This window comes from Osmia bicornis, chromosome 11 (genome assembly GCF_907164935.1).
Source record: "Osmia bicornis bicornis chromosome 11, iOsmBic2.1, whole genome shotgun sequence".
Lineage (NCBI taxonomy): Eukaryota > Metazoa > Arthropoda > Insecta > Hymenoptera > Megachilidae > Osmia > Osmia bicornis.
The window spans coordinates 1,397,474-1,424,962 of NC_060226.1; the positions used below are offsets into that span (position 1 = coordinate 1,397,474).

General features: G+C 42.4%; 1 protein-coding gene across 4 annotated transcripts in view; it reads left to right on the top strand.

Annotated features, from left to right (window-relative positions):
* The window catches only part of LOC114878600, a 46,524-nt gene extending 19,288 nt beyond the window's left edge, over window positions 1–27,236 (top strand). For 2 of the 4 annotated variants that reach the window (XM_029192592.2, XM_029192594.2), the window contains exons 9-18: window positions 14,808–16,671; window positions 18,830–19,006; window positions 21,451–21,670; window positions 22,557–22,792; window positions 22,882–23,212; window positions 23,296–23,510; window positions 23,591–23,793; window positions 24,216–24,388; window positions 24,454–24,618; window positions 24,698–27,236. In XM_029192592.2, the coding sequence (XP_029048425.2) occupies window positions 14,808–16,671; window positions 18,830–19,006; window positions 21,451–21,670; window positions 22,557–22,792; window positions 22,882–23,212; window positions 23,296–23,510; window positions 23,591–23,793; window positions 24,216–24,388; window positions 24,454–24,618; window positions 24,698–25,188 (4,075 nt within the window). In that variant the 3' untranslated portion in view covers window positions 25,189–27,236. Of the gene's footprint in view, window positions 1–5,174; window positions 5,537–6,390; window positions 8,593–14,807; window positions 16,672–18,829; window positions 19,007–21,450; window positions 21,671–22,556; window positions 22,793–22,881; window positions 23,213–23,295; window positions 23,511–23,590; window positions 23,794–24,215; window positions 24,389–24,453; window positions 24,619–24,697 lie in introns of those variants that run through there. The other 2 variants (XM_029192596.2, XM_029192595.2) reach the window with 2 other exon arrangements.
* Window positions 27,237–27,489: the final 253 nt, after the last annotated feature.

Sequence of the window (27,489 nt, forward strand, 5' to 3'; positions counted from 1 at the left end):
CTGCTGGCTGTTTCTCGTGCGCATCATAATATTCACGGTAACTAGTTTCGAACGTTTAGCTGAAAAATATTCCAAGGAAAAAGAGAAAAGAGAAAAGATTAACGCACGTTTGACTGAAAACGGTGTCTTCGAATCGGATAGATCATCATGGAATGATGATTTTGGATAGATTAGATTAAGTCTGGACGATTCCACAGCCGTAGGGCAGTTATTTAGCGTACGCGATGTGGCAAGATGACAGAATGAAACAAATGTCAGATGTCTGACCAGAGATAAAGAAGAAAGTGAACAGTCTTTCTCTTAATGACTCGTGACGTCATTGTCCAACACCGACTGAGATTAATTGCGTAAATTGCAGAAAGTTTTTAAACGGTAATCTTACGAGGAAGTATGACGATTGTGCAATCCAGAAAAGAGGAAGAAGATAAGGAGAACGATTCGTTCTGGGTTTCCTAATGGATTTATCAATTAGACATAGGAACAGTCAGCGCTGTTGAAATTGTAAATTCTTTATAACATATATTACAATCTGTGACTTCGTTATCGTATTCATTGGATCGCACTGCTGTTTTTGAAAAAAAAAATAATACAGGAAGAAGAGAAAAGAGGAAGAGGACGAGTAAACGAGTGGATCAACGGGAAGAAGTACGGATCGTGAGACAGGATCGAATAATGGAACGTTGACAGAGAGGCGGTCGTTAATCAAACCGATTAATCGAATGTCATGGAAGGTTCGTCGATGAATTTCCAACGCGTGGAAAACGGTACTTAAATACCCCCTGTTACCCCGCACAATACTTTCCAATCTTCCACTATAATGAGCCGCAACAACGCTGCTGCAGCTGGGAAATGGAGCATTTTATCGATGTTTCTCTTCTCTCTTTCTATCTCCTCGGGAATCAGCTATTTAGACTATCGCGAGGCTCAAGGTTGAAGGCGTGTATCGATTTGAAAAGAGAAACATGTGATTATGTTTCCGTGGAAAGTCGATCGTAGTTCCATTAACGTCGCGTACCCGTTGAAACCAGTCGGTCGCGTGTCGTTGCTGATACTAACGATAAGATCAATTATTCAGCGACGATGCTCAGGATTAATGGTAAATAATCTCACGAGACGAGAAATCGAAGATTCATCGAGGTTTTCTTGCAGATACAGTGGGTTACAAAATTATTCGTCCACTGTTTAAAACAGAATACCTTATTTAAAATTGGACCAAACAATGGCAACAGTTTTCCTCTAGGTATACTTATTTCAAAGAAACAAATTTCTTTTCTTAATGAAATAAAGCGCGATTCGAAGGTACCCAAAGTCATGAAAGTTCAAAGCTAGAGTTCTTTTCAATTTTGTTTTGTATGACTTGAGGTTTTTTGAGAAGCTATAAAAATTAATTTACTAAGATATATGCTTTTGTTGCTTTAAAAAATTACAATTTATTGAAATCGCGAAAGAAAATAGTGTAGGGTAGTTTTTCAACTTTGTCATATTTTGTCATACTTTAATTAAATGAATATTTAATGACATAATTAAATTAAAATTAAATTGAATAATAAAAATAATTAAATTAATTAATTCAATTATGTTATATTTAAAATTTTCATTACAGACTCGAATAAAAAATTTAAAAAATTGCCTTTTACTACTTTTTTCCCGATTTCGACAAATTGTAATTTTTTAAAACGACAAGAGCACATATCTTACAATTAATAAATTAATTTGTATAGCTTCTCGAGAAAGTTCAAGCCAATTGGTCCAATTTTAAATGAAATCGTTCGTAATTAATTGGTAAATTAATTTTTATAGTTTCTCGAGAAATCTCACGTCATTTGGTCCAATTTTAAATGAGGTATTCTCTTTTAAACGGTGAGCGAATAATTTTGTGACCCACTGTATATCGACTACTTTCCTATCCGTTAATTGGAATCAACTTAAATTACTATTATCCGTAATACTTTCTCGTTAGTGAAAAGTTTTTGTTTTAATTTGTCTGTAAGGATTTAAACGAACAGTTTTTCTTCGAGCTCATCCACTTTTTTGCCATCGCATTAGCTGTAATGCTTTCTCGTTAGAAGGCCTAAATACTTATTACCGAACAGAGATACTCGTATCTTAATTACTTTGTAATAAATTTAAATAAGTCACTTCTTTTTAAGTGCATGCACTTTCCTGTTCGTGTTAGGTTCGAACGAGGTTCGTGTTGGTATTTCCTTGTATCAAAAGAAAAGACCTTAATAATGCAATTATTGAATGCACTTTCAAGTTTTTCTTTCGAAACTTGTAATTATTGCATAGCGTCGAAGGCGTGCAATTGATCGGCGTCTTCCGATCGAAAGAAATCTCGTAAGAAAAGAAATAGGTCGAGTTCGTTGGAGACCTTCTTTTTTTCTTTTTTCTCATTCGTTTCGCGTCAATTGCAAGCAACGTAATCCTTCGTCTTACACTTGGATGCCGTTCACGTTCGTTTGAGAGCCACTGACCTATTGTCAAGGTTGAAACGAGCAAGCTAATTGAAAGTTCATTATGGTTCTCGTGGTCGTAAAACGGCCGGGTCCGTTCTGTAATAAAAATTAGTAATATTCAACGACGATTACCCCCTTTCACTCAGGTAAAACGCGATCTTTTCATTCGCAAGAATTCCAACAATGGCAATAGTTTTCCTCTAGGTATACTTATTTCAATGAAACAAATTTCTTTTCTTAACGAAATTAAGCGCTGTACGAAGCTAGGGGGAAACTTCCGAAAGGCCCACCCACTCTAGGACAACCAAACTTCGGATGTATAATAATTGAGGGACGAGAAATCGAATGAGACCATATTCAGAACTGGCAAATAAACCGCTCTCGAGATATACAGGGTATTCTAAAAGTGTAGGACCCCCCTATCATCTCAATAAGAACTCATTTCCACGGAAAATGACTATCCTAACCTAACCTAATCCTAACCTAAGGATAGGTTACTCAATTACTATAAATCCGAAGTTTGGTTGTCCTGGGATGGGGGGGCCTTTCGGAAGTATACCCGAAGCTAGAGTTCTTTTCAATTTTGTTTATCCTTTGTCGAACGATGTCCTGAAAATGGTCGTTCCTTGGAACGATAACGAAATAAATGAAAAATCACAGAAGGATTTCCGTTGTTCGTAGATCTATGGATCGTCGAGGTGAGCAGGCATGCGAGTACGTGCAGGGACTACGTTCGTAAAGGAATTCTCGGCTCGGATAGAGTGACGGTCGTTCGTTTCTCTTTCCTACGATATTTCTTGGCAATCCAGTCACGCCGAGCCTCGAATTAATAAATAATCGCGGCAGACTCTAATATGAGATCAAAGTTTTTAACGTTGAGCCTTTCGGATCTAACCGATGATTTCCTAAATAGAAATTATTTCATCTTTCGAATTTGAAACGAAAAATCTGGCGGGCTATAATGATTGAATGGCGTCTGCGAGCCGATTACTAAGCGTATGGCGGCGAGGTTTCACGGTATCGTGGCCTTTTCAATGGAAATCGTTACGGGAAAAGCCGACGCGGCTGGCTTTACTTGTTTACTCGTACCTGATGTCATTGTGATATACGTCCCCTCTCGAAAACCTCACCAGTCCTCCACGAATTTCCGACCGACTGTACGCTTAAGCCTACTCCACGCTTGGATTATCCTGGCTTTTCCTGTTTCATTTATTCCCAGAGGACTTTTTCGTCACCTTTTCACACCACCGATCACGTTAGTCCACCTCTGAACGTCCTATTAAATACGAAATCTCCGACAAATTAATTCTACTTTAGAATCTTCTTGTTGTTTAACCCTGTAACTGCGTTCCACGTGCATACACATCTCGTCTTGTTACACATTCAAGTGTAACACAGCTTGTTTTGTTTTAAACGGATGCTCGTAGACGCGTAGAGTTTACTCTGGCTGCAGGGGAAAAAGAAATGAGCCGAGCGTAAATGGTTTGCCCCGGGCAAAGCGTGAAACAGGCTTTTGGTAGTAGTTGGCCGTAGTGGAGTTTGGGTTAGTTGGACCTCCAGGTAGGGTGGATCCACCTAGTGTACACCTGCGTTTCCTGCCCCTCGAGTCGTAGGGACGCGCACCTGACAACCGGAAGCCAATCGTCACTAAACCAGAGTGGGAAGGTTTTGCCTCGTTCCCAAACGAAAGTGAAATATGCATTTTCGTAAATGCATTCGTATCCACCGCCGTAGTCTTTTTAAATTTCACGTCCCTATGGGAAAAATTAAAATTCAAAAGAATGAAATTACACCCGTTTTACGCGGATTACTGTCTTTGTCGTTTTAAAAAATGAAAATTTGCCGAAATCGGGAAAGAAATAATAAAAGGCAATTTTTTAACTTTTTTTATCCGAACCTGTAACGAAAATTTAAAGTATGACATAATTAAATTAATTATTCATTATTTTTATTATTTAATTTAATTTTAATTTAATTATGTCATTAAATATTAATTTAATTTAATTATTAATTAATAATTAAAATATGACAAAGTTGAAAAATTATCCTTCATTATTTTCCTTCACGATTTCAACAAATTGTAATTTTTTAAAGCAACTAGAGCACAATTTATATTTTTATTCGCGTTAATTGAGGAACGATCGTTTCTGTCGACGAAGATCGTTGACGTTCGATAGCATTAGATACCGCCGCGTTCTCGTTTCTACGAGCCAGGTAAGAAGGTCGATTCCATGGCTTCTTTTTTTTTTCTTTTATTCATTTCGAGTGACTCATCGATGGGGTTGAGTCTATCGCGTGCACGATTGATCAGGCTGTTTGTTCTGTCAGGTGTGCACACACACGGTGTGTTACCTGCGAGGCAGACTATTCGATCGGACACGTGTACGCACGCGAGTGCTAGTCGATGACTTTCAGGGATCTGTTATCGTTTTAGGAAAAGGGAACTCGTTATTCCGGCTACGAGTTGCTGATAAATGAAAAATTCAAAAGAATAATTTACGTTTTCCCTCTGTTTTCATATGGTATGTCGCGAGTGCAGTCTGGTATTTAGAATAAAAAAGAGATAGAGAGGAAGAGACAATTAGTTCGTTTGAAATAGAGAAATAGTAGTAGACAGTAGGAAACACTTGTCGGCAATTGTGTGTCAAAGTCTACTCGTTGAAGGCGAGTACTGAAAGAGGTTACGTGTATGTGCACACACGGTCGAGGAAGATAGTAACGACGCTCGTATGCACACAGAAGGAACGAGAAGAAAGATAAGAGTTCGATATCAGGTGGCGGGGTCTGATAAAGACCACATTCCAGGTCCCAGTTCTCATGCTGTACGTCGACCGTGCGTCGTGTCAACAATTTTCGATCCTGTGTCCACCGTGTGTGTGTTTTATTTCTTCACCCGGTTCGTTCACCTTCGTCGAGAACCCTGGTAGAGGGTTGCATCCACCCTCGCGGTCTAATTAAAAGCATGCGATCCAAGTGAAAATGATCGACGTCGATTGGGCCAGTTGGTTACCCCGCGATTCCTGCAGAGCCTGTTGGCTCTGCATCGCCAACAGACTCGGCTTTACCACCATTTTTTGCAGGTAAACATGTTTCGATTGCGAATGTACAGATTTTCTTTGTTGCGTTTTCGAATCAGATTCACGAGACACTGCTTGCTAATTATCTATTTCATTAAAGCTTTGATAAGACGTAAATGTTTCGTGTCGCGTCGGTTAGATTGTGTGCTTCGAAACCGAAAGTCCTCGTTTCGTTCCGAAGGTACATGTCTCGATTCTCCTCGAAATTGTTTTTCGAACTCTAACGAGATTCAAATCAGATCGAAATGATCCGAATCTTCCGGAAGTAAATCGTTCGAAGGAAAGTTTAAACACGATCGAGTGCAAGTGGTTCTCTCTGAAACAGCGACCCTTGGACACCTTTAGGACGACCTTCGAATTTCACCGTGGAATCATTGAAAACCACAATTATTTACGTCTATCCGAATAGAAGCTGATGCAGCCACCAGCAGCGGCGGTATTTTTCTGCATTGCAGGTTACGCAATCGTTTCGTAACGACCGAGTTAATTCACGTTCGCGAGGAGGAAACTCATCGAGGTCCGGTCAGCGGCGTTTGTTCGAACGTGAATTTCACGTAACGACCGGAAAACGACGGATGAAAAACTGACCAAGTTCCGACGAAATAATGAACGGCTTACGTAAACGGTACCAAACGACGAGGCGCGAACGTATAATTGAAATTGCATGGAAATTATTTTCCCAGCTAAATTGCGCGTGCCGTTGAGAGCGATAACGACAGTAATACTTTAACTGGAAACCAGTAGATGGGCGAGGAGGAAAAAAAGATTTAAGGACGATTTAAGGTGTTGGAGGTAGCGAAAAATGGAATTTGAAAATTCTGCTCGACGGATTTCTTACGTTTATTACGGATTTGCAGAGGATTTGCGGAGGAAGAACGATAGCTTCGAGAAGGATCGTAGGATCAGCTGAGAGTGGAAAGGCGAGGCAGAATCCGAGTTGTTGGTTCGGCTTCCTGCGTGAGCCACTGCGGCAACACAGGGTCGAGAGACTTCAATGCCTGGTTACGCGATGCTCGGAACGCAGGAGCGACGACACCAGCGGCGTACAGCGGGACAGAGATGCCGGAGAACAGAGAAAGCCATCGAGAGGAGAGTAATCCGTGCGTTTGAAAGAAAACATTGATAACGCAGCAAATGGAAAACGAACAAGAATTTACGATGAAATGTTTGCGGAAAACGGAAGCTTCTGCTAGACCTGAAAGGTGAAAAATTATCTAACTTGAAGAAACGCATTCCGTGTATTCCCTGCTTATCTTCACGCGAAGAAACTTTTTCCAAAAATAACTTGCCTGTAACGTTTCAACCTCTTTTAGCCAGTTATCAAATAACTTTCTTAATCTGAAATAAAGGTGTTTGATAAGGGTCTAGAACAAGGTCGTACATAGCTGTACCAAAGATTATTTTTAAAATGACACGCTACGTGCCGGAGCATCCGGCCAAAATGTCACTGAAATTTCATCGATTCTCTATCAAGGTAATCCACGACGAAGCAAAGAGAAAGAGTGTTCTCCTGTTTTTCGCTTCTCTGGCGAAAAATACCGGGTACGGTAGTCTCGTTGAGAAACAAAAGCCAGCCGGAATTTCGTGGCACGAACAAAGAACGAGGCAAAGACGAAGCCCAGAAGAGGTATATACACGAAGAGGCGAAGAAACGGACGAGAAGGAGCCCTGGTGGCGCACGGTTAAGAAGGAAGGATAAGGAGAAGCTGAATAAACCTGGTGTGCATCGAAAAGAGAGGAGGATGCAGGTTGGAGGGGAATGAAAACGGACAACACCAGGTTGGAGGGAGGGCAAGGTAGAAACGCGCAGCTGAAAAGTGGTGGAGAACACTGTGGAATAAGGAGGGGTCGTCTGTTGAGGGAAAGGTGGGGAAGAGAGAGAGAGAGAGAGGAGAGGAGAGGAGAGAAGGGGACACCGGTGGCTTGCCTCGGAGTGAAGCGAAGCCAACAAACTCACGTCAGTTCGAACCTGGAGGGATGCCAGCGTTCTTCGCGCGTTCCTCATCGTTTATCGTGTACCCTGGTGTCTCGTGGTCAACGGATTGTACCCCTGAAAACTTCCAGACAAAACTTACTACCGGTGAACTTCGCCCAAGAAACATCTACGAGTTTCCTCGTCGATGCGGAAGAACTTGCAGAGGGTGGAGTTTTTGCTCCTCGTACCTGTAAGAAGTTGGAAATAAGGATATTTTCAAGGACCAACGGATTGGAAACGTTAAAAGAAGCGAGCAAGAGTCTCGTAGAGTGCTTGCCTGAGTAACAACCGAGGTGTTTCGAAGAAAGTTGTAAGGAAAAGAGGCAGAGTGTTTGGGTCGTCGAAGAGGAAAGTGGTGGACGGAAGATTATTGTTCGAGTCAGCGAGGTTAGGAAAGGGTCCGGATGATATGAGCCGGTCGCAATTAAGGCGGTTAACGGAGTCGGGAATACCTGTCCGGCGTCGGGCCAAAACCGGTACGAGCGTTCTCCACGCGATATAGCGCGCCTTTACCTCCTCCACCTCCTTCCTCGTGGCGCATGCAGCCTTCGAAAGGTGCATACACCTTCGCTTGCCATCGAGTCTGCGCCTCTTCGTGCCACACTGTACCTTCTTCTTATTCTTCTTCCTTTCCTTCTTCCAACCCGTTCCTCGCGTGTCTTTCTCGTTACATCGAGTGATATACCCTGGTTGTTGGTAGTGCTACCGTTCGAGAGGGGAAGTTGGTGATACGAGAGAATAGCATTTGGAATATCTGTGCGTGTTGTGCGCGTCCGAATATCGAATCTGGTGGTAATGTTGAAAAGGGCGGGAAGTAAGAAGTGTTTGGTAGGATAGAAGAATTTTTCACAGGACGAAGAGGATGAAGAGGACGATGATCGACGGATAGAACAAGGGAGAGGATTTTGAAGAAAGAAAAGAGAGAATATGGAAGGTCTTCGGATATAGAAACATTGAGATTCTTGGCTCGTTTGTTAGTCGAGCGAAGAATATAACCGCGAGCTGCGAGAATCGTCCATGAGGTTTGAACGAAGGACGAATCGTTGAGAAGCCACGCCATGAGAATCCTCAAAACGCTACACTGGTACGTTTCAACGACCTGACGATAATTCTTCTCGGTTAAATCTAACGTTCGTTCTTTCTATGGAAATTAACTCGACGAAATAACTAGAAAATGAAATTGCTTTTTTGAAAATGTACAGCCAAACGATGACTGATCAGGAGTCGTGACACATTCGTCTTTCACGGTAACTGAATCAGACTAGCAGATAGTATGAATCAATGTTCGTATTGATTAAGAGATACGTTACTCGTATCGTGTATGATGCGCAGGAAAGCAACTCGTTCGTTAGCTGGAAATTTTTTTAATTATCTTCGTTCAATATATCGCAAAATAAGAATCTCATCGTCTTCCACTGTTCATCGTTCTACACTGGTGGAATTAATTGTGGATAGTTTGAATAAAAATATTCTTTATTTCATATTCGTGCAGAAAATGTATATTCTGCTGTGTTAAATTGATACCGTAATATTTTTACACGATTTGGTTTGTAAATGTTTTAAAATTTTTATTTTAAAAAATCTAAACAATGAAATATTAATTTTTTTATATCTCCTTTGATATGTTAAAATTAGAAAACAATGATTAGAATATATTAAATGATTTGAATGAATGCGAAATTTAAGTAAAAACTTCAGTGTCCAGAATTAATTCCACTAGTTAACTTCCAGTAGCGTTTAATTAAAAAGACGTTGATGTAGATGAAAAATGATCTACTCGTTGTCTTTCACGGTTCGTATTTCTATGGATAACTTTACTAGGGATAGAAATGATACACAGGTACTCGTTACTTCAGCAACAGTCACCGAACGTGGCTGGAATTTCTTCGAAAGTAGATCGTTTGGGGCACGTGGGTTAGGTCAGCACTGTCCAGTCAATAATGTCCATTTGTTTTAACGTTTGTCTAGCCTGTTGCCACGAAAATATGGGTAACGAGCATTATACCGAGGTCGGTTTTAACGAGCATGAATAGACAAGCAACGGTACTCGTCGAAAGGTAGGCATCGTTCGATGCTCGACTCGTCGAGGTTCAGAGCACGAAAAGTGCTCGAATTTCGGCGAAATACCGGGAGGTACGCGTAAAATCGACTCGAAACTATTTTCCGTTTCCAAAACGTACCGTGAAAGCATAAAAATGCCGAAAAGAGACGGTAAACTTTTGAAATTAAAGCCTTTTTAAACCTTTTTCGTGTTTACCATATCAAATGTACGACTCGTTATTGTCAAATAAACAGTTTTATATTCTACTTTGTGGTCGGAGCCGGTTTTACGTTCGCTACCTTGTACTTTTCGAATAATTTATTGGACAAACTTCGTCTTTATGGACAGAAGATTCCCAATTTCCAGGGTGAATTTTTCTCGAGACGCGCAAACGGTTGTGCGATAAAAAACCGTCGAATAGCTGTTTAAAAATATGTAAGATACGAGGAAAAAAAGAAATGAAAAATTTTGCGACGTATTTTCGTTTCTACAGCCCTGCTTACCTGGCCGCCTCCGCAGGTATCCCGGTGCCAGGCTCGTACATTACCAATCACGGAACCTTGCGAATGTTTGCCATTCTGATTTTTCCCCTCGCTTCGAATTCCTTGCCACGGAATTTCCCACGATGCGCGAACCTCTTACTGTTGGAAAATTTCTCTTACCTTCGGAATCGAACGCCTCCGTTTCCTGGAAATAAGTATCACGAAAATTCGTAGCGTCGGCATTTCTGAAGGAAACTTGGATTTTTCGATTTCCGATCGGAATGATCGTAGGATTTATTATACCCCTTTGTTTCTACTTCGACAAAGTGGTGTAGCTTTTCCAAATAGAGAACATTTCTAGGCCTGAAACGAGTGAAATCTCGGAGCAAGCTCGTGAAAGGAACATGTGGAATGGTTTTAGCGAATTCCTTGCGGGAAGAAGCCGACGAAAGAGAGTTCGGGTGCTGAAGAGGCGCAATGCCATTAGGTCTGTTCAGCTTTTGAACCTCTTCAAGACGACACGGGGTACTTCGTGGAACGACCGTAGACAAAAACCAGATCCTTCTCAGGACGAAACTGCTCGGGAGTTGAAGAGTTACAATTCTTCGAAACGGAAACGATTTCTTTCGGAATCCTAGATTTTTCAACAACCGCTACCATTCATACAAATTCACGGTAATTTGTCAAACGCGATCCTGTTCTTTCTTCGTCGTTGTTTTCTAAGAGCGGAAGTAGAAAAATAGAAACGAACGTTAAACAGGTGATTTTTAAACTGGATTAACCTATTCGGCTGCAAAAACACGATTATTAATTTCATGCTTGTGACACTGAAAGCCATTTGACATTGACCGTTGCAACCTTGAGGAAATGATAAAAGGGGAAACAGGAAATGGTTAAAGAGAGAAAGTTTGTCGAGAAAGTGGAAGAAAAAAGAAAGACTCGAGTAAAAATTTATTGGTCACCCAGTTATGGATAACTCGGTAATGAAACTTGCGAGCATAACTAAGAAATGAGATTTTAAAAAAAGGACACTTTCTCCGAATGTAAACGCGAGAAACGTTGGGAAATATGGAGATTGGCGTTCACAAAAGAAGAAGAAGGAACGTTTTGATTGGAGGTCACTTTGTCGGATATAGAATGTGTTTTTCCAACAAGTACCCCGTCGAATCGAGGCTCGTATGGTCGTTTCCTTAAACAGTAATCCCTATTAAAAGCGTGTAACCTAGATATCGTTTTCCTGCTTTAGACCGAGAGTTAGAGAGCTGGTCGAGTTTCCCATCGCGGTAGCCAACGCGTAGTCGCACACTGCTTACCATGTATCGTTCGATCCATTTTATTTTTCATTTCAATATAACATATTTGGTAAATCGTAGATAATATTACAATAGATAGACCAGTACTTGCTTAGCACCCTATAAAGATGTGCGAGTACTCGTAATTTACAAGCCGAGCTGAACTCGCTTCGATTGTTCGAGCCGAGCCGAGCGCTTGAATTTGCCGAATTACTCGAAATCGTCGAGCTGTTTTAAACAAAAGCGAACTACTCGATTAAAACTTCGATTTACTTTAAGATTTCAGCTCGAATATTCGGGTAGTTCGATTTTGTTTCAAACAGTTCGTCGATTTCGAGTAATTCGGCAAATTCGGCGGCTTAACTCGGCTCGACCGACCGATCATGGTTTCACTCGAAATTCGAGCTATCGTGAAACTTCGATTTACTTTAAAATTTCAGCTCGAATATTCGATTTTTTCGAGTAGCTCGCTTTTGTTTCAAGCAGTTCGTCGATTTCGAGTAATTCGGCAAAATTCAAGCGCTCGATTTACCTCGACCGACCGATCATTGTTTCACTCGAAATTCGAGCTATCGTGAAACTTCGATTTACTTTAAAATTTCAGCTCGAATATTCGAGTAGCTTGCTTTTGTTTCAAACAGTTCGTCGATTTCGAGTAATTCGGCAAAATTCAAGCACTCGGCTCGACTTGACCGACCGATCATTGTTTCACTCCAAATTCGAGTACTAAAATTTCAGCTCGAATATTCGAGTAGCTTGCTTTTGTTTCAAACAGTTCGTCGATTTCGAGTAATTCGGCAAAATTCAAGCACTCGGCTCGACTTGACCGACCGATCATTGTTTCACTCCAAATTCGAGTACTCGGACATCTCTAGCACCTTCTACAATAATTTATTTATTTATTCGTTAATAAACGGGATTAACCCTTTGGTACAAAATTTTTACCAGAAATAATTTAGGAACCTTCGTGCATATAAGATACTACATGGTACTTGTGGTATTCAATGGTATTACACTGTCAAAGTATTAGGCAGATGGTTAATGTCGTTTTCACAAAATTCCAACAGGAAGTACAGTGAAAGCACATGAACCCGTTTACGTTTGACCGTGCTCGCATAATGAACCGTGTATGCTATTTGTCTGTGTGTACATGGTGTTTCGAAAAAAAGAATTATACGTCCCTTATTTCGTTTTTTAAACACGAACGATTAAAAATTGGATGCTCCACTTCCGGGGTACCATATTGTTATCTCCAGGAAGCAGCCCGTAAGTGGTCCAGTTAATTTTCAAATTACAAAATGGTAAAGGAATTTTCGATTATTTTTTAACACGAAGAATCTGCAACTTCCATTCGGAATTTTTTCCCGAAGACACCCCGTAGATTCTGTCGCTTTTGTTCGAAGGAGCAGAGCATAGTATTGTCTGGTTGTTCTTGTTGGAGCCGGTGAATTCACGTGGTCGCCACTTAGGAACAAACCGTAATGCCGTCGTCTCTTGTTCTTTGTCCCCTTTCCGTTTGCCCTTGTAACTGGATCCACGGGAAAAATCGTATTCAATCACCAGCCATCGTGTTCTTCGAATTCGTTTTCGTTTTCTTCCCCTTGCCGCCGAGCTGAGTCTGCTTTGTGCCGCTTCGGAGTAACGTTTTACTTTCGCTGTAATATATTGATAAATATCATTTACAGATTACCGAATGCCTGTACAATCAAAGGGTTAACGAAGGGGTGTAGGAGGATCTCTGTAAAGCAAGATCTCGTTAATTCATTCTTTCTTTTCCTTTGTTATTCTCCTCGTGCCATTGGTGATATTCTTTTGTAATCGAGAATCGTCATCCTCGAATACCGTTCGATATCTAATCGTAAAAGGTTAACGAGCATCTGGTCGTTTCTAAAACTGTTCCAATAATAACGAGGTTTAATATTCCCAATCGATGCATGAAATTTTGTAAGAATACTAATTAATTGTTGGACAGTGTGTAATGAGAATGGAGTAATTGCGAAAGTCGATTGGAATTAATTAATTGTCGGCGATCAATGTACGGCGAGTGTGATTGCCACCGGTCGGAGAATTGAGATCGGGATCGGGATCGAATAACAGGCGTGCTCGTTCGATATTCGTCTGAAATTTCTATCGGGTTATTCACGTTGCTGTTATCGAGCTGGTAATAGCTACGCTACGAATACGTGCACGCCGGACGAGTATCCGTTGCGAATTTTCTAACATTGCAAATGGATCTTTAATCTGTTTCGTTTCGCTAGTTTTTCTTGAATCTCGAAGCTATCCCTTTAAACACCAACCGTTTCGAGTTCGATAAGATTTATCGTTTCGACGATAAAACTCGACTCGTTTTAAATACCGAAATGACACGTACCTTTGTAATGGTCGCATCGGAGTAGAGCAGGGTTAGTTGTAACTCCCCTGTATCCAGTGTCGCGTAAATTTCCACTTTCACGGAGATTCTTCACGCGCAGGTTCGACACGCGCCACTACCATCCACAGGTTTCCATCTTTTTATAACGTCGCCTCTCTTTTTTTTTTTTACCGTGAAAGCATCCCTCCTCTAACGACGTTTCATCGTGCAAATTACTTCTTGTCGCGAGGAAAATTCGTATTCACCGTGTGTTCGCGCGACAAGTTTCGTTTCACGGTTCGTTCGAGTTTGCGGCGAAACCGCAACGTCTAACGTTTGATTGTAAGAAACTAAAGTATCTAGATAATTGTATTGAAAACCAGATGAAGTTGAAGCGACGGGGAATCGTCGAGGGAACGTGAGAAGGTGTGAATCTTAATTCCGAATGATTGTTTCGCGCCGGCAAGTGGCTGCAATTTTAGTTGACCTCGATCGCTGTGTCAGGAAGTTCGTTATCTTCTCTTCAGCTAGTTCCATTCTTCTATAGAATTTACATGCTCCATGTTTGTGTCAAACCGTTCCCACAACGCTTGCTCGGGCATCGCTTTTTCATTAACTCTTACATCTGATTCTGATTCAACGTAAATGTATTAAATTATTTCATCAAGAATTTTCTTATTTTTTTTTCTAATATATCAGTAACTGTACCACTTTGTGTCACTATATCGTAGTAGCTAGTTGTAAAACATTGCCAAGTACAAGCAGCCATCTTTCTATATTTGCCGTTCGATTCTTATCTTAATAGACGTTGCTTGGAACCTCCAGCTTAAGAACGAAAAGGTTTGAAAGTTAAATAAGGGAAGGTGGAATGTCGCATCGATAGCGATAGGGTTAAAAAAAAATTAGGCTAAAGATGGTGGAGGTTGGAAGCAGCGTGCCAAGAAGACGCTTTGTTTCTTAAATAGCTGGCAACTGGAACGACCCCCTTGAATAGCAAGAGGCAGAACGTTCTGGTAAAGCCGGGAATAAAACGCTAAGAAGAAAAGAATTAGGTAGCGTTGGTAGTTGGTAGTGGTAGCACTCGTTGCATCGAAAATCGTTAAAAGGGTCACCTTTGTGTTTCCGTGTTGCCAGGTCCCGAAGGCGTAGCGTCGTGACGGACATACACTCGCAGCAGCAACAGCAACAACAGCAACAGCAACAACAGCAGCAGCAGCAGCTGCAGGAGAACAACAACAGTAGCTCGCGGGAGGGAAAGAAGGCTGCGGAGGGGCTGGTTCCCGATGAGATGTGGGCCCCTGGCGGGCTAGGGCCTCACCGGGAGCTACCAGTCGACGTGCCCGACACCCTTCTGCAGAAGGCCTATCCCAACAAGGTAAACAACTGCTCCTCCGAGTATCGGAACGAGCTTCGTGGTCCCCGTAGCGCTAGCGACCTCGATCATCTCGATCACCTCTCCCTAAACCTTAAAAACGTCGACACCCTTAAATCGCCGTCGACGCGAATCACCAACGCTGACGATCGCGCTAGAATCGTGCCGTCCGTCGATCTTTCAACCGACATCACCGACGACTCGATCTCGAGACACTGCCTGAGAAACGGTCAGCCTCAAGTGCTCAAGATCGAACTGAAGATCGAGTCGTCGGAGAACCTCGAGGACGAGGAGGAGAACGAGAACGAGAACGAAGACGAGCCGAAAGACATCAAGGACGCTGGAAAGGAGACGGATTTGGACAAGTATCGAAACAGTCCGTCTACCTTAGGCTCGCCGGACTTGAAGAATCCTTTCAAGGATTTCGAGGAGGAGGAAGAAGAAGAGGACGAAGGAGTGAACGAGGAGACTACCGGTCAGAAAGAGTCGAGCGTCGACGTGGACGTCGAGGAGGATTATCCTTTCGCTAAGGAGGACTATCCGACTATGTTGAAAACCTGCAGCGACGACTCGGCCAGTCCCAGAAGTTCCTCCGGACGGTCCGACAGCACCGCGCCCCTCGATAGCAGCCTAGTGTTGAGGCACGCGAAGAATCGTGGCAAAGAATCGCCCGCATACGACGCCAGAAGGATAGATCTCGGTTCGCCTTGCAGACCGGTCGTTCCGGACATAAAAATAGCCCCTCTGTTCGGTAGAACCCGGGACACAACGTCCTTCGACAATCCCGCCTACGGATTAGCCGACCTGCAAGATCTCCAAGGGCTGCTGATGAGGTCGGACGAGGTGTCGGACTTGACCAGGCTGATCGACGAGCAATGCACGATATCCAGAATGCCTCGTGATCAGGAGCGAGCCTCTCCGACGTTACAGAGCCCGTCGCGACCGGAGACTACCCCTTCGAGCAAGTCGGCGAAGAGTACGAAGACTCGGAGACAAAGCGAGGGGGAACGCTCGAAACAGAAGGCGAAGACGAGAAGCGTGGACGCGGAGGAGCTGATACGAGCCGGATCGAGCGAGGATCTTCTGGGAATCGAGTCGGGCAGCAGTCTCTCCTCGTCCTCGAGGCAACGGCCGAAGAAGAAGAGACACCAGCAGATCTCCAGCGGTTACTCGACCCTAAGGAGCGACGCGTCCACCGATCTCGAGCACCTAGATCGTAGCTTCCTTATGGTAGCCGGGAAAACGTACCGCGAGGTGGCCGTCGATTGTCCGCCCGATTTCGTACCCGTCACCAAGTGCCACCCCGTCTATCCCCCGCCTAACAAGACCCCGAACAACAGCAAGCACAACACTCTAGAACCGAAACGGGATCGTGGCGGGAAGTCGAACGATAAGTGCAACGTTAACAGAGACAGTAGAGATGCGTTAACCGGCTGCGGGGAGGACGGGAGTGGCGCGTGCACTGGCAACAGCAGCAGCACGATCCTAGTAGCCTCGTCACCACCCTGCATTCCCTCGAACGACCTTAGTAGCTTCGCTGCTCTAGCCAGCGGCGAGGATACTAGCGCCACGGAGAACGTGGCCGCGCGCACGCTAGACAGAAAACGCGACTCCTCGTCGAAGAAGGTAAGGTCCAGAGTAAAGAGTTTGCTTATCGACAGCTTCTTTTCTATCGTGCACCAGCATCAGCAACCACGGCACGACAAAATGCTTCTTCACGCTTCCAGCACGCGGCACAATTCCTCTGATAGCTCGTTACTCTCGTGCTCTAACGATCGGCTTCGACGCTACAGTCTCGTACCGAGATCCTTCGATCCGGACGACGCTTCCTCTTCGTTCTCGCTCACCACTCGCAAGCTGTCCGTTTCCAAAGAGGACCTGCCCGCATTCCGTACCGTACAAACGCGTTTCGCCAACGATTGCCGCGGATGCACACCTCCCAGAGTCGTTCTCTCGAATCGCCTCGAAGAAAGCTTCTCTCTCGACGATCCTTTCCCCGAGAAACAGAGCACTCCGGTCAGATGCTTGTCATTCGTTCAGGAGACCAATCAGAACTGCCGTAATTCTTTGCGCGAGTACGATCGTTCTGTCGATCAGGACGTGACATCTTGGAAACGCGAGGACTCTTTTAACGCTTTCGACGACTCGCCCAACACACAGAATCAGAAAAACTCGCGGTTATCTTTCGAGTATAGACGCTCAAAATTGTTGAACGCTTCGCGCGACTCGCGGACGAGAAGCGAGCCGGAATTGTCCGCTTTGCGCGTGGACGATCGTCGTGCCGATCGCCGTGATTGGTTCTCAGACGGCTGTTTCGTTTCCCGTTCGAATTCTTGGAAAATCGTTGTCGATAATGTACGAGCCACCACGAGAACAACGAAACTGTCGCCGGATGCACCGAAGAAACGTACGTACCCCTTGTGCGAGGACCTTGGCGATCTTGGGAAACATCAGGTAATGCTTTGCTTCCATCTTTTTCACGCTTTTTTGTCGTCGAAACGGTCTTCTCTTGCGCTGTCCAACTTAGCCGTCTATTTAGAAACAGAAACGTTTTAACTGAGTCGTCAGAGAACTTTTCAGGGTAAGAGCTCCTTTTAGCACCCCCCTACAATTGACTCAAAAATTACCAGGCAAACTTCTCATGCATAACGTGGGTAAGTCACGTGGCGCGGAAATTCTTGGCTCATGAAAAATTGCGGCCATTTTCATCACCACCATCTTCTAAACAACGAGATTTTAAATTCATCTAATCAATGTCATCTCGCGTCTCTTGTTCCCTCGCTCGCCATAATCAATGGCAAAAATATCCAGTTAGTCCTGTTAGGTGTTAAATTTAGGTTAGGTTAGGTTAAAAGGTTAGGTGTTAAATTTAGGTTAGGTTGGGTTAAAAGGTTAGGTGTTAAATTTAGGTTAGGTTAGGTTAAAAGGTTAGGTTACAAACTTCTCGTGAGTCGTAAGTCAGAAAAACATTAATGTGGAGGCACGGAAATTCTTTTTTGAGAAAGATTTCTTTTATATTTTGGATTCTACAGAATGAATTTTATTACAGGAGTATAAATGAGCTAAAAAACTACAGAAACTTCAAAAAAATAACCTAATCTAACCTAACTTAACCTAAATTTAACACCCAACAGGATTTACTGGATATTTTTGCCATTGATTATGGCAAACGAGGAAACTAGAAACGCGAGATGATATTGATTAGAGGAATTTAAGATCTCGTTGTCGTTGTCTAGAAGAGTAAAATGGCGGTGATGAGAATGGCCGCAATTTTTCATGAACCAAAAATTTCTGCGCCATGTGACTATTACGCATGAAAAGTTTGCCTGGTATTTTTTGAGTCGATTGGAGGGGGGTGCTAAAGGGAACTTCACCCCTTTTCAGGGCATATGCAGAAGAGCAATCGACCGTTTCCGCGGCAAGCATGCTAGAGAAACCTCTAACGTTTACTCGCAATCTTCTAGAGAATGTACATACATATTTCGTAGTGCACGTGCTTGCTTTCCGACTGTTTTTCTATTCTCGCCTCTCTCCCTGTTTTCTCTTTTTTTTTTCAATTCTCTGGCTGTTCTTCGCTTCCGTGTGTAGCCAAGAATATAAACGAAGGAATTGCTCGAGCCATCGTTCAGAAAATAATTTAAATTAAAAAGAAAAAAGAAAAACAAAAGAATCGGATATACAGACACAGGGATGAAGAGAAGAAGTCTTTGGTAGTTGCGATCTCGAAGGATTTGCCGAAGGGACCTTTAATGCGAGCTGTGTTTTGTTTGAAACGGATTTTTAGGCCGGTCTGAACGGAGTGAAACCAGCCATCCCTCCGAGAGATCAAAAAAGGGCACCTGCCAGACCACCGAAAGATAATCTACGTTTGTCCGCCAGCCAGAACAACAATGTGGAATCGACCGATAACGCGAACGCCGAGCCCACGCAGCAGCAACTGCATTCCATCAGGAAATACCAGGTACCGTGTTCCTTTTCTTTTTTTTTTGTTTTTTTTTTTGGAAAACCTATCATTGGTCCTACACCTTCTTTTTACGTTAACAGAGAATACCTTCAAAATGATTCCTAGGATCTCTAGCGAATTTGTTTTCAAATGGAATAGAAACTGAATCGGTTGTTTATGGTGTTTCATCGTTGGAATTCATCGAATGCTCATTGTTTCGCGTCGTTTCGAGCTCGGAACGATGCAAAGCCGCAGGAATAATTGAATCGTTGACCAAGGTATTTCGGTGTGGGAATGCAAAAAGTATCGAACGCGTGGAAACGCTTGGTATTCCGCATGAATAATTTAGCGTTGCGTAACATTATAAAAGCAGCGTAGGACAGATGGTTGTTTAAGAGGGACGTTAACAGTCGCCACGTTCCAACAGGAAATTACGGATCCAGCAGAGACAACAATGCTCGTCGAACAACCGTGTCCCGGCGCCGTGCCTCTATCCATTTTTCAATTTCCTATATCGTCGATAAGAATAATATTTGGAGAGAGATGAATTTTAAATTAAGTTTCAATTGTCATTGATGAGGTAATCATCCAACTACGCCGCCAGGTGTATCCGCTGATAAGCCAGTACGATAGCCCTCTTGGAATTGTTAAAAGTCGAGTATCGGTACTGAGAAATACCAGAAACAGTCTGGGGTCTGGCGTCCCGACGCGACGCGACGCGAGTCTGTTGTTTGCCCGGTGAAGAAGGAAAAAATTCTCGCGCCGCCTCGACCACCTTTAAGTCAAGTGTGGTCTGGAATGTAAAGAACCCCGTGGCAATGGTCTAAGATTACACGACTCCAGTGTAACGTTACGAACTTTCGATAGGTGTAGACTGTTGGAGGCGGAGAGGCAGGCTGACTCAGGCCAACAGCATTCGTCTCTCCCTTTTCTGTTCCCCAACCATTTTCCATACCCTGACCTCGGTTAGGACTGCTCTTTCTGCCTGTTCATGGCAGAAGACCCGTTTTCTTTTTTCTTATTTCCGAGTCATCGAAAACCAGACCACATCGGTAGATCGAAAACTCCGAATCTTTGATGTGGAAGTTTGGCTTCGAAGCTTCGAGTGCTACGCCAGCCATGTGCGGGCGATCTATGAATTATAGAGAAACGTTTACTTTGGTTTTATTTATTTTTTTTTTGTTGAAAAGGTAGGCAGATTCATAGGAAATCCATCGAATAAGGAGGTAGAAGCTGACGTTCGAGAAACCCTACGCGTGTACCGCGAGAGTAAAACGGGGCTTCGTCCAACTATTTCTGCTCTCTGGCGATAATACGCGAGCCTTCTGCGTTACATAAATCACAGATCACCGATTGCTGTTCAAATGATTTTTGCGTCAACGCGAACTGACATCAGCTTTTTATCACACTCGGTGGGCGTTGATCGACAAACATTCATACTGGCTACTCTTTTACAATAGATCACATTATACGATAGTGGAATTCATTCTGGACACTTAAATTTTTGCTTGAATTTCGAATTTATTCAAATTATTTAATATATAATCATTTATATTTTATATTCTAATCATTGTTTTCTAATTTTAGGACGTTGCTTATATAAAAAGATCATTTACAGCGATACTTTTAATATACAATAAAAATTACAATTTCAACACATCAAAGGAGGTAGAAGAAAATTAATATTTCGTTGGATATCCTTTCATCCTGTGATTGGCTTGAAACAAAAATAACAACACAGTTTAGATTTTTTAAAATACAAATTTTAAAACATTCACAAACCAAATCGTGTGAAAATATCAAGTATAAACATTATAGATTACAATAAAAATATTATGGTATCAATTTAGCATAGCAGAATATACATTTTCTGCAGAAATATGAAATAAAGAATATTTTTATATTCAAAACGTCCAGAATTAATTCCAGTGTACAGGGCGATACAAGCGCTTAAGTTGAATTTTATCGAATGCTTGCTTGATGTTAGATGGAATGTTACGTCTTCCACGAATCGTTTTTCCTCTGTCAACGTGTCACACTTGTTTTTTGTTCCTTGAATGTTCTTTAAGTAAGATACGCTTACGAGGAACATTTCGATAATACGAGGTAGGTAATCGAAGGATTCACGATGATACTTCCAATTTACACGAATATCATTTTTCTCGTTTGCAAATGAATGTTGAATAATCGAAAGATTCGATACCTTGTTTTGTCTGTTACGATAATTACCTAGAATTACCCGAAATCAGGCTTTTAAAGGAACGAGGTAAGGAAACGAAACATTTCAGTCTTGATAAGTGCGAGAATAAGAAAAAAAGAAAGAGAAAACATTCGATTCACGGCTGACAGCTTTGAATTTCTTATTTTTCGAAGATAATTAAACGTCTTTAGTGTTTATAGGAAACGGTTGGATCTGTTTTGAAATCGTCAGAAGGATTGATAAATGGACGATTCGATTGTAGGAGCAGTTGCGGAAACGAAAGGATGAGGAGGAGAGGCAAGAGATACTCAATCGATCGCTTCGTGGATCTAGAAAGCTGCAGGCATTGGAAAGTCACGCGACGAGTCTTTCTGGCCAAGAGAATCCTGCTTACGCTCAAGATGAGGTGACCACCGTCGCTCGTCCGACCCATGTCGTTGCAAATGCAACGCAAGAAGTCGAGGAGCCTCCCAGGCCCCTCAGTAAGTTCCATTTTCTCTTATACAGGCTATTTCAGAATCAATGTACAGTGGTACCACGGTACCTGATGTTTATTTATTTATTTTATTTGAATATACAGGCATGGCCCTTTTTATAAATGGATACATAATGCTTTCAATTGTTCAATCATTAACATAACTTATAGTTAATATAATTTTTGTGGACACGCTATTGCTGATCAGTGCAAACCTGGTACAGTATACAGAAAAATAAAAAGAAAAACAAATTTTGTTTGGACTTATACGGAATAGGGCGTATACCAAATCAACCTTTCCCATAAGAAGTAATGTAAAAATGATTAATCCGTTCTCATCTGAAAAAATACTACTATTGATATTATACTGTTTATGTTATGAAAAGCATTTAAACGATTTCTTAGAAGTTTATAAAAAATATTCACCAGTTTATTTAACATAATTAATTTGTCAAATATAAACGTAACCTAATGATAGATTCTAAATTAACAAACCAAATGGAATACATTTTATTGTCTCCTCTTTTGCGGTTATAGTTTGTTACATGATATCCTTACTTGTATGATCAGTCAGTTAATAATACATCAAATTCATTTAATTGTTCCTCTGAGATAATTATTTAAAAATGACGCAAAATTCACAGAAAATATTGAGCAAAATTTGTCACGTCCAAACAGGACGCATTCCAAAGCAGACATATACCGAGGTACCATTTTAATCATTCCTTCCATTTGCCTTCAGTATCGAGAAAACTCAGAGAGAACCTTAAGATTTTAAGACACCCTGTGTACACTGTAGTCCGTGATTCGCCTTCTCAAGACTCGTATTTCGATATCGTTACAATTTGATAAGAAGAATCTCGTTTAATCAGTCGACGTTTCGTATTTCTCAGCGTACGGAGAGGTCGTCGCTACGTTGGAGAGGCTACAACTTCAGCTGCGCAACATTTCTGGTGCTCTGGGCATCTCTGGTCCGGGAGTGGAAGCCGAATTGGAAGCGGTGCGAACACTTTTGGTACAGAGTCGGTTCGCGTCTGCTTTAGCCACCCATCATGCTCTGAAGAATCGCTTAAGATCCAGCAAAGCTCTGAAACATCATGCCGAGGATGCGTCCAGCTTGGCTCGTGACGTAAGTCCCGATACTTTACCTATTCCTTTCTTTAACCGAACGATAAATAAGCAATTCCAGAGTACTCAATCGTATGATGTAATTTCTAGGTCGTCGACATTCTCGAGAAATGGCAGTCCTCGTCGACGGCAGCAGGTGTCGGCGGAGCGGAAACGATCGCCGCCGTGGAGGAGCTGACCGGAATTCTGACGAGCTACGACATGGAAGCTCTCCTTCTCGCTCACGACTCAATCGTCTCGTGCGTCGACGGTTTGCAGAGAAAGCAGAGTCCTTCCTCATCGTCACCCAGTGGTCCTCCCAGTCCGAATTCCAGCTGGAGAGGCTCTCGAGGCGTGGACAATATCAAGATCATCAGAATCGAGAAGACTAACGAACCTCTGGGTGCTACGGTTAGAAACGAGGGCGATGCCGTTATCATAGGTATTATCATATCGCTCTAGATAGTATAGTAAACGCAATTTCCTTTGAAACGGGGACCTCATTGTTAACTGCTGCTGCTACAGGTCGCGTGGTTCGTGGCGGTGCAGCGGACAAATCCGGGTTGCTGCACGAAGGCGACGAAGTTCTGGAGGTGAATGGTGTGGAAATGCGCGGGAAAAGCGTGAACGAGGTGTGCGACATTCTGGCCGGCATGCAAGGCAGTCTTACGTTTCTCGTGCTTCCAGCTCCCACGAGTCAGAGAAATAATTTGTCCAATAGAAGGGAAGACACCAACCAGGTATCCGTGCTTAAATATCTTCTGATCTTCCGGAATACAAAGGATCAAATTGCTAAATACTTTGTGAACCTTCTCCTTAGATACAGCATATACGAGCTCATTTCGACTACGATCCAGAGGAAGATCCTTATATTCCTTGTCGAGAGTTGGGTGTAAGCTTTCAGAAAGGTGACGTGTTACACGTGATCTCTCAGGAGGACCCGAACTGGTGGCAGGCATACAGAGAAGGAGAAGAGGATCAAACTCTGGCTGGCTTGATACCTAGCAAAGCTTTCCAGCATCAGTACGTTGATCGATTTTAACACCTAGGCTACTGTGGGCGCTTATAGGCGCTTAGAAATTTTGCGTTTGTGACACTGAGAGCACCTATAGGTGCCTAATGGCGCTCGACGCAGTTTGGCTTTCTGTCACGGAAGGCGCCTGCAGGTGCCCTGAAAATTTTATCGATAATTATTCTCGGTTCAGAATACAAAGAAATAAATAATATTGTTTTAATGTAGTGAAATTCAGTTTTTTGATTATTGAAATATATTTTCACAAAAATGCATCCCAATCCAAAATTTCGCCGTTCTCTGCGTTCGTCGTAACTGAATTCCTACTGTATGGTACGGCCGGTGCGTCTCAAAGTCTGCCGTATTCAAGGGATTAACCGAACAATGTTTGGAACAGTCTTTGGAAACGGGTAAAGTTATGTTTTCGTTGCAGACGAGAATCCATGAAACAAACAATCGCCGGTGACAAATCGACCGTCCGCGGTTCGAAAAAGTCCAGCACGTTGTTGTGCGCCAGAAAGAATCCAAAGAAGAAAAAACGAAACAAATTCGGGGCGAACTACAACGATGACGGCTATCCGCATTACGCGACAACTGCCATCGATGGTAGATACTAAAGTTGATTTTACATTAAACTGTGTTTTTACTAATAAAATGTTTATAATTTGTAGATTACGACAGCGAAGAGGTGCTAACGTACGAGGAAGTAGCTTTGTATTATCCGAGGGCGAATCACAAGAGACCAATAGTTCTGATAGGGCCACCGAATATCGGACGGCACGAGTTGAGACAAAGGCTGATGCAGGACAGCGAACGTTTTGCAGCGGCTATTCCTCGTAAGCACTCGTCGATCGAACCATGAGTGTAGAATCTGTTTTCGAAAAAGATTTAAGCGTGTTTCTTTCTCCTTTTCAGATACCAGTCGTCCTAGGAAGGATTCCGAAGTGGACGGCCAAGACTACCATTTCATCTCCCGTTCTCAGTTCGAGTCCGACATTCTGTGTCGAAAGTTCGTCGAGCACGGTGAATACGAGAAAGCGTATTACGGCACATCCGTCGAGGCAATTCGATCCGTCGTGAACTCTGGGAAAATCTGTGTCCTTAATCTTCATCCTCAGAGCTTGAAAATCCTGCGAAACTCGGACTTGAAGCCTTACGTAGTGTTTGTCGCACCTCCGAGCTTGGAGAAGCTTAGACAGAAGAGGATCAAGAACAATGAAAGCTTCAAGGAGGAAGAATTGAAGGATATAATAGAGAAAGCAAGGGAAATGGAGGACAAGTACGGCCACCTTTTCGACATGATCATCATAAACACCGACACAGACCGAGCTTACAACCAGTTGTTAACGGAGATCAATTCGTTGGAAAGGGAGCCTCAGTGGGTGCCTGCGTCTTGGATACAGTAAACGTAAAGCCTTTCAAACCATCCCAGATTTTCGCTGGAACGGCAGCGGAGGCCAGTATTCGAGAGAGGCGACTTGAAAGTCTGACTGGAAGAAATTGTCATAAAGGGCAGGTTCTTTTATCGGTGCCTGTGTTATACAATATTACGTTTCGTACAGTAACGCTCGTCGCCCAGGCTGTCGTACTCCAAGTACCGCTGCTTCGGTGCAGTCTTCCGTGTCGTATTTGGTGCCATTGGATGCTCGAGGATCGTCGTCGATAATCTTCCAGATTCTTCGTTCCTCGACTTCGAGCTCTGCGTCGCGTGGAAACAGATAAACGAGATAACCTCGTCTCTGGAGTCGGATAAATCCCAAAGAAATAATCCTTTGGTTGTCGGATGCACGACGCACGTTTCTCGAGGATTTCACTCTGCACAATTTGTGTTCGCATAGAGATACGGTGTTGCCTTTCGAAAAAGGCAAAATTTTACCACTTCTCATTCTCAAGCTATAAGGACATGCCTTTCAAGTTTTACTTTGATATTTAAATAACAACTTTTGCACACTGATAGATTGTGATATTCCAAATGTATGAACGCTGCGGTCCAAGTGTGCCTCCTCATCAACAGTCCAGAACCAAAAGACAAATTCTAATCTCGATTTTTTTCTTACCACAACACGATTACCAAACTCGTGCCATTTAGAGAGGCAATGCAGTAATCTCGAAGAAAAAGTCGCTACAGTTCCACGTAAGATACTAACGTTTCCCAAAGATGTGAATCTTGAATAAGATTACCTCCTCGTTCTTTCCAAAAAAAGAAAAAAAAAAAAGAAATCGTCAGATTTTTCTAGGATACAGCAAGTAAGAATCTTGTACGACAGAAGCGTTTTCACATTCGTGGACGTTTTTTGTCATATAACATTCAGTAGTTTCAGAGACATCTTACGTAAAGGAACGTGTCACGCTATACTTTAGCCCGGAAGATCGCGAATCGTTCACGATCAACGTCTCTTGGTACTTATAATTCGTGTGAACTAGTAAACTCCAAAAAAGGCGGAACACTCGTAAACGTTTCATCGTTCGCCCTAGGCACTGTCTCGTGTTTGTTTAGAGATGAAAAGTCATACCTTCTCCCCCCCCCGTAGACCCTCGTTAAATGATCGATAGACTTAGGCTCGTGTGTGAACCAGCGTAAACAGATGTTTGAGAAATTTTGGATTAAAAAGAAAAAACGAAGAAGAAGAAGAAGAAGAAGAAGAAAAAGTTCTACGGTATTTATTATGTTGCTTTCTTCGAAACGTAGAATTTTTATTTGTTATTTTCTTTTCTTTCTTTTTACGTCTGATGTCGCACTTTGCGTCGATCATGTATTATTCACGAACCATTTGCATCTTCTTTAGGCGACTAGCAATAACGAAGGATGTGAAAAACGTGGCTCCAGGGAGAAAAGAATAGAAGAAAGAATTGCAACGATGATCGATCAGTTTAGTTAGACGAGGAAGCTTTCTGCAAGGGTAATTTGACCCTTTCGCTGCGGACTGTGTACAGAGAGTAAAGCTGAGTTAGAAAAACTTTTACCATTTTATAGTTAAAGATTTCGAGGGATTGAAAAATTGGGTGTGTTTAAATTTTGGACGACGTGCAACTTATTATACAACATGTATTTCAGCGAAAGGGTACATTTTGGTGTGAAAGGAATGGAAAAAAGAACGGCGAAAACGATACTATAATTCTCTATCGTTTTTGTAATCTGTCTGTTTGAATTAAGTTAGGAAATCACGCACGATGGTCGGAAGTATTGTGCCAAGTAACGGACCGCGTGTTTAAGAGACGTGAGAAAAACTGAGATGTGCCAAAATATCATCTGGATTCTGTCCAGGAAAGAATTGAATTTTTAGCAGAATAAAGAAAGTAAAGAGAGAGAGAGTGAGAGTGAGAGAGAGGAAAAGAATGGGAAACACGCTCAACGGCACCTTCGTATCTGTCATTATATTGATTCTGTAAATATTTGTGCACTTGTATAGAAAAAAGAGATGATGAATAAGAAGTTTATCGTTATTATTATTAATTATTATTATCGTACTCTTTTTCTCGAGCAATCATTACACGTTTAAGCGAACGAAGGTAAGTAAACCTTTTTCTAATTTAATTTCACATCAACGCGAAGGTTCCTGGAAAATGTTATTAATGATTTTTCTCTGTGTGTGCATAGTATACATCCATAGTTAGTTTGGATCCCCGTCGCTAGATGGCGCTGTTCCAGAATCATTTTTAAAATTTTCCTTGCCCACATAATAGAACCGTATAAAAGATTGAACAGG